The sequence below is a fragment of the Salvelinus alpinus genome, chromosome 3, assembly GCF_045679555.1.
Source record: "Salvelinus alpinus chromosome 3, SLU_Salpinus.1, whole genome shotgun sequence".
Classification (NCBI taxonomy): domain Eukaryota; kingdom Metazoa; phylum Chordata; class Actinopteri; order Salmoniformes; family Salmonidae; genus Salvelinus; species Salvelinus alpinus.
In genome coordinates this window covers 9,465,279-9,471,906 of record NC_092088.1, presented here as the reverse complement: position 1 = coordinate 9,471,906, position 6,628 = coordinate 9,465,279, and the positions used below count along the sequence as shown (strand labels likewise).

General features: G+C 45.9%; 1 protein-coding gene across 1 annotated transcript in view; it reads right to left on the bottom strand.

Moving 5' to 3' along the window:
* Positions 1-5,079: 5,079 nt before the first annotated feature.
* The window catches only part of LOC139569998 (protein Tob1-like), a 4,932-nt gene continuing 3,383 nt past the window's right edge, over positions 5,080-6,628 (bottom strand). The window contains exon 2 of the mRNA XM_071391416.1: positions 5,080-6,628. This exon is cut by the window's right edge and continues 1,069 nt beyond it. Within this exon, the coding sequence (XP_071247517.1) occupies positions 6,036-6,628 (593 nt within the window). The 3' untranslated portion in view covers positions 5,080-6,035.

Genomic DNA, 6,628 nt, shown 5'->3' with positions numbered 1-6,628 from the left:
GAGAAAAGAGTTGGCCCAAGATTTGAACCCTGTGGCACCCCCATAAAGACTGCCAGAGGTCCGGACAACAGGCCCTCCGATTTGACACACTGAAGTCTGTCTGAGAAGTAGTTGGTGAACCAGGCGAGGCAGTCATTAGAGAAAGCAAGGCTGTTGAGTCTGCCAACAAGAAAATACGGTGATTGACAGAGTCGAAAGCCATGGCCAGGTCGATGAATACAGCTGCACAGTACTGTATTTTATCAAAGGTGGTTATGATATCGTTTAGGACCTTGAGCGTGGCTGAGGTGCACCCGTGACCAGCTCGGAAACCAGATTGCATAGCGGAGAAGGTACGGTGGGATTCGAAATGGTCGGGGATCTGTTTGTTGTTTGGCTTTGAAAGACTTTAGAAAGGCAGGGTTGGATGGATATAGGTCTATAACAGTTTGGGTCTAGAGTGTCTCCCCCTTAGAAGAGGGGGATGACCGCGGCAGCTTTCCAATCTTTGGGGATCTCAGACGATACGAAAGAGAGGTTGAACAGACTAGTAATAGGGGTTGCAACAATGGCGGCGGATAATTTTAGGAAGAGAGGGTCCAGATTGTCTAGCCGAGCTGATTTGTATGGATCCAGATTTTGCAGCTCTTTCAGAACATCAGCTGTCAGTGGGTCAGTTGCTGCAGGGGGTGCGGAGCTGTTTGCCGGGGTTGGGGTAGCCAGGTGGAAGGCATGGCCAGCCGTAGAGAAATGCTTTTTGAAAATTTTAATTATAGGTGATTTATCAGTGGTGACAGTGTTTCCTAGTCTCAGTGCAGTGGGCAGCTGGGAGGAGGTGCTCTTATTCTCCATGGACTTTACGGTGTCCCAAAAGTTTTGGGAATTAGTGCTGCAGGATGCAAATTTCTGTTTGAAAAAGCTAGCCTTTGCTTTCCTAACTGACTGTGTGTATTGGTTCCTGACTTCCCTGAAAAGTTGCATATCGCCAGGACTATTCGAAGCTAGTGCAGTACGCCACAGGGTGTTTTTGTGCTGGTCAAAGGCAGTCAAGTCTGGAGTGAACCAAGGGCTATATCTGTTCTTAGTTCTACATTTTTTGAAAGAGGCATGCTTATTTAAGATGGTGAGGAAAGCACTTTTAAAGAACAACCAGGCATCCTCTACTGACGGAATGAGGTCAATATCCTTCCAGGATACCCGAGCCAGGTCGATTAGAAAGGCCTGCTTGCTGGTGTGTTTTAGGGAGCGTTTGACAGTGATGAGGGGTGGTCGTTTGACCGCGGACCCATAACGGACGCAGGCAGGCAGTGATCGCTGAGGTCCTGGTTGAAAACAGCAGCGGTGTATTTAGAGGGCAAGTTGGTCAGGGTGATATCTATGAGGTTGCCCATGTTTACGGATTTGGGGTTGTACCTGGTAGGTTCCTTGATCATTTGTATGAGATGGAGGGCATCTAGCTTAGATTGTAGGACGACCGGGGTGTTAAGCATATCTCAATTTAGGTCACCTAGCAGTACGAACTCTGACGATAGATGGGGGGCAATCAATTCACATATGGTGTCCAGGGCACAGCTGGGAGCTGAGGGGGGTCTTTAACAAGCAGCAACAGTGAGGGACATATTTCTGGAGAGATGGAACTTTAGAAGTAGAAGCTCAAACTGTTTGGGCATAGACCTGGATAGTATGACAGAACTCTGCAGGCTATCTCTACAGTAGATTTCAATTCCGCCCCCTTTAGCAGTTCTGTCTTGACGGAAAATGTTGTAATTGGGGATGGAAATGTCAGACTTTTTGGTGACCTTCCTAAGCCAGGATTAAGACACGGCTAGGACACCAGGGTTGGCGGAGTGTGCTAAAGCAGTGAATAATGCAAACTTAGGGAGGAGGCTTCTGATGTTAACATGCATGAACCCAAGGCTTTTACGGTTGCAGAAGTCAACAAATGAGAGCACCTGGGGACACACAGGGCCTGGGTTTACCTCTACATCACCAGAGGAACAGAGGAGGAGTAGGATGAGGGTACGGCTAAAGCCTATAAGAACTGGTCGTCTAGTGCTTTGGGAACAGGGAATAAAAGGAGCAGATTTCTGTGCGTAGTAGGATAGATTCAGTGCATAGTGTACAGACAAGGGTATGGTAGGATGCGAGTACAGTGGGGGTAAACCTAGGCCTTGAGTGACGATGAGAGAGGTTGCATCTCTGGAGGCGCCAGTTAAGCCAGGTGTGGTCTCCGCATGTGTGGGGGGGCATCGACTTTGGATCGTCTCTGAAGAAGCTGGTATTCCATAAATGTGTGTCTGCCTTTGCCATCCAAACTGTTAGCCTTTGTACAATCGCTGGAATATAAATGGGACAAACTAAAAGCACGTATATCCTACCAACGGGACATTAAAAACTGTAATATCTTATGTTTCACCAAGTCGTGGCTGAACAACGACATTAATAACATACAGCTGGTGGGTTATACACTCTATTGGCAGGATAGAACAGTAGCCTCTTGTAAGACAAGGGGTTTAGGTCTTGTATATTTGTAAACAACAGCTGGTGCACAAAATCTAAGGAAGTCTTGAGGTTTTGCTCGCCTGAGGTTGAGTATCTCATGATAAGCTGGAGACCACACTATCTACCTAGAGAGTTTTCATCTGTATTTTTCGTAGCTGTCTACAAACCACCACAAACCGATGCTGGCATTAAGACCGCACACAATGAGCTGTATACCGCCATGAGCAAACAGGAAAACGCTCATCCAGAGGTGGTGCTCCTAGTGGCCGGGGACTTTAATTCAGGGAAACTTAAATCCGTTTTACCTCATTTCTATCAGCATGTTAAATGTGCAACCAGAGGGGGAAAAAAACTCTAGACCACATTTACTCCACACACAGAGATGCGTACAAAGCTCCCTCTCGCTCTCCATTTGGCAAATCTGACCATAATTCTATCCTCCTGATTCCTGTTTACAAGCAAAAATTAAAGCAGGAAGCACCAGTGACTCAGTCAATAAAAATGTGGTTAGATAAAGCAGATGTTAAACTACAGGACTGTTTTGCTAGCACAGACTGGAATATGTTCTGGGATTCTTACGATGGCATTGAGGAGTACACCACATCAGTCACTGGTTCCATCAATAAGTGCATTGACGACGTCGTCCCCACAGTGACTATATGTACTGTGGCAGACCAGGGGATTGGGTCAAGACGTTTACACAGATCAGACACGGACAGAGTATGATTAGCTCGGTTTCAAGGGTGTTTATAAAATAATAAATCAAAAGAAAAGATCGGTCTCCTCCATGAGACCCTCTCCGGGATACCGTCTTCTGGGTCTTGCTGTATCCTGTCGGGAACACAAACTCCCTCGTCTTAGCTCGGGCACCGTCTCCCACTACACGGAAGTCACCTTACTTTGCCGATGACACAACAGTGGTAGGCCTGATCACCGACAACGACGAGACAGCCTATAGGGAGGAGGTCAGAGACCTGACCGTGTGGTGCAAGGACAACAACCTCTCCCTCAACATGATCAAGACAAAGGATGTGGACTACAAGAAAAGGAGGACCGAGCACGCCCCCATTCTCATCGACAGGGCTGTAGTGGAGCAGATTGAGAGCTTCAAGTTCCTTGGCGTCCGCATCACCAACAAACTAACATGGTCCAAGCACACCGAGACAGTCGTGAAGAGGGCACGACAGAACCTATTTCCCCTCGGGAGACTGAAAAGATTTGGCATGGGTCCTCAGATCCTCAAAAGGTTTTACAGCTGCACCATCCTGACGGGTTGCATCACTGCCAGGTATGGCAACTGCTCGGCCTCCGACCGCAAGGCTCTACAGAGGGTAGTGCGTACGGCCCAGTACATCACCAGGGCCAAGCTTCCTAGAAGCTTCCTAGAATTTCTAGGGCCCTAGAAATTGTCAAAGACTCCAGCCACCCTAGTCATAGAATGTTCTCTTTGCTACCGCACGGCAAGCGGTACTGGAGCGCCAAGTCTAGGTCCAAGAGGCTTCTAAACAGCCTCTACCCCCAAGCCATCAGACTCCTGAACATCTAATCAAATGGCTGCCCAGACTATTTGCATTGCCCACCCCCCCTTCTATGCTGCTGCTACTCTGTTATTATCTATGCATAGTCACTTTAATAACTCTAGTTACATGTACATATTACCTCAATTATCTCGACTAACCTGTGCCCCTGCGCATTGACTCTGTACCGGTACCCCCTGTATATAGCCTCGCTATTGTTATTTTACTGCTTGCTGCTCTTTAATTATTTGTTACTTTTATTTCTTACTTTTTTTTTTGTATTTTCTTAAAACTGCATTGTTGGTTAAGGGCTTGTAAGTAAGCATTTCACTGTTGTATTTGGCGCATGTGACAAATACAATTTGATTCGACTATAAAAAGCAAAGTAACGCGGCAGCCTGAAAATAGGTTGATACAGTCACAATAATTTGACATGTGACAAAAATAGCTCCTCCACACCAATCACATGAAAGGTAACCCGGGGATGGGCATGTACTTTGGATCGTCCCTGAAGGAACTGGTATTCCATATGCGTACAGAATTCCGTCATAATCATGAATAGCATTGGGAGTTCACATGCATAACATAGGAGTGGTGGTGGGGGGGGGGGGGGGGTCGTATGAATTGTAGATTATCTGTGTGTGATGTCACAGTAATAAACTGCCAAGTCATTCTGTCCGTTGGCTTAGTGTATTATCTTAACCTGCCCTTTGGGCACAAGACTATAAACATGACATGTATATAGTGCTACACTTTCACAGCTTGCTTCTTTATCCATCCAGGGCCAAGGATTGCCCAACAGCCAAGGTTGTTCATTCAGAAGGTGGAGGTGCATTGAGCAGTCTTACTGATGGCCTATTATAATGAAACGCATCAACACTATCCCCAGAATAGTGAGGAGTCAGGCCTTGCCTTGGTCCTAAATTAATTGTTTATTCCTGTCATAAAAGCCCCATTACTTTCCAATGCATCACATACCAAATGTAGTTATAGTAATGAGTTGTTAGTAAGATGACAGATTCTGGGCCTAACTAATGCAAGCATGCTGCCTGTCCTTATCAATAAATCCAATGTACACAAATCATGTTTTGACTGTAGTTTAATTTATTAAGACCATGGTGCAAATATAAAATAAAATGTAAAAAGAGAAACAAAATTTAAGCATTTTTAATACAAAACAATAAACTATTCCAGTCTCTCTTGACATCTAAGACACGGAATCAAAATACTTTGTTATACCGTATTTTTATCAAGTATTACACAATGTAGGTACAAAATTAAAATGTATACAATTTACATTTTTGTACATAATATAGCAAAATCTTTTAACTCTTAAGAGAAAATACAACTCTTGTTGTACATGAAATTCCAGCAGGAAGGAATACTCTGTACGTAATCTTTAGAATGTGATGGATTTTAAAGAATTCTTTACCCCAAAAAATAAAATAAAGATACCAATTATTTAAAAAAATACAACGACAAGCTGCTGCAGCCGTCACTGGAGTAGTAAAAATATATAAATGCCATGTCATAGAAACAATATATACTCTGATATCTTAAACTCTGTACTAAATTAAATTATACAAGTAGAAAAAGACCAAGTAACCCCATTTAGTAGTGCAAAGTCATACAAATCCACCATGTCCTAACACATGTAATACACTGTAAGAGGACAGAAACAGTTTTTTTTTTAGTTTTTTTTATCCATGTTAATGGAGTATTTTTTTGTACTTCGAACATTGTACAAAAATATATTTTGTGCTCGGTTGGCAAAAAGAGAGAAAAAAGAAAAGAGAAACAACTATATGCATGTTGAATTTAAGTAGTCAAGCTTGGACATGTTCGTACAACAAACTTTCTGTAAAAAAAACAACTAACTCAATAGGGGCAGAGAAAAAGCACCCTTGGACACATGCTGCTTTCTTAACTAGATAGAAAGATCCTCAAGAGGTTCCTTGAAAGTCCAGTTGTTCTTAATGCTTCCCTTCAAGCTACCGTCGTCATTAATAATAACATCTTCAAGTCCTAGCGTCAGGTTTAGTTAGCCATGACCGACTGGAATTGCTGCTTGGAATACTGCATGTTGCTGAGGTTGAAGTTCAGCCCATCGTTGATGGACTTGTCGTTGAGATCTCCGTAGGCCGCAAACACGTCAAAGGCATTGTTGTACTGCAGCGGGTTGAGGCTGAGAGAGCCCTCGCTGGGGAACACGCCACCGGAGCTCCCCTGACCCTGGAGGCTGGGGAACACGCCACCGGAGCTCCCCTGACCCTGGAGGCTGGGGAACACGCCACCGGAGCTCCCCTGACCCTGGAGGCTGGGGAACACGCCACCGGAGCTCCCCTGACCCTGGAGGCTGGGGAACACGCCACCGGAGCTCCCCTGACCCTTGAGGCTGGGGAACACGCCACCGGAGCTCCCCTGACCCTGGAGGCTGGGGAACACGCCACCGGAGCTTCCCCGACCCTGGAGGCTGGGGAACACACCACCGGAGCTTCCCCGACCCTGGAGGCTGGGGAACACACCACCGGAGCTCCCCTGACCCTGGAGGCTGGGGAACACGCCACCGGAGCTCCCCTGACCCTGGAGGCTGGGGAACACGCCACCGGAGCTCCCCTGACCCTGGAGGC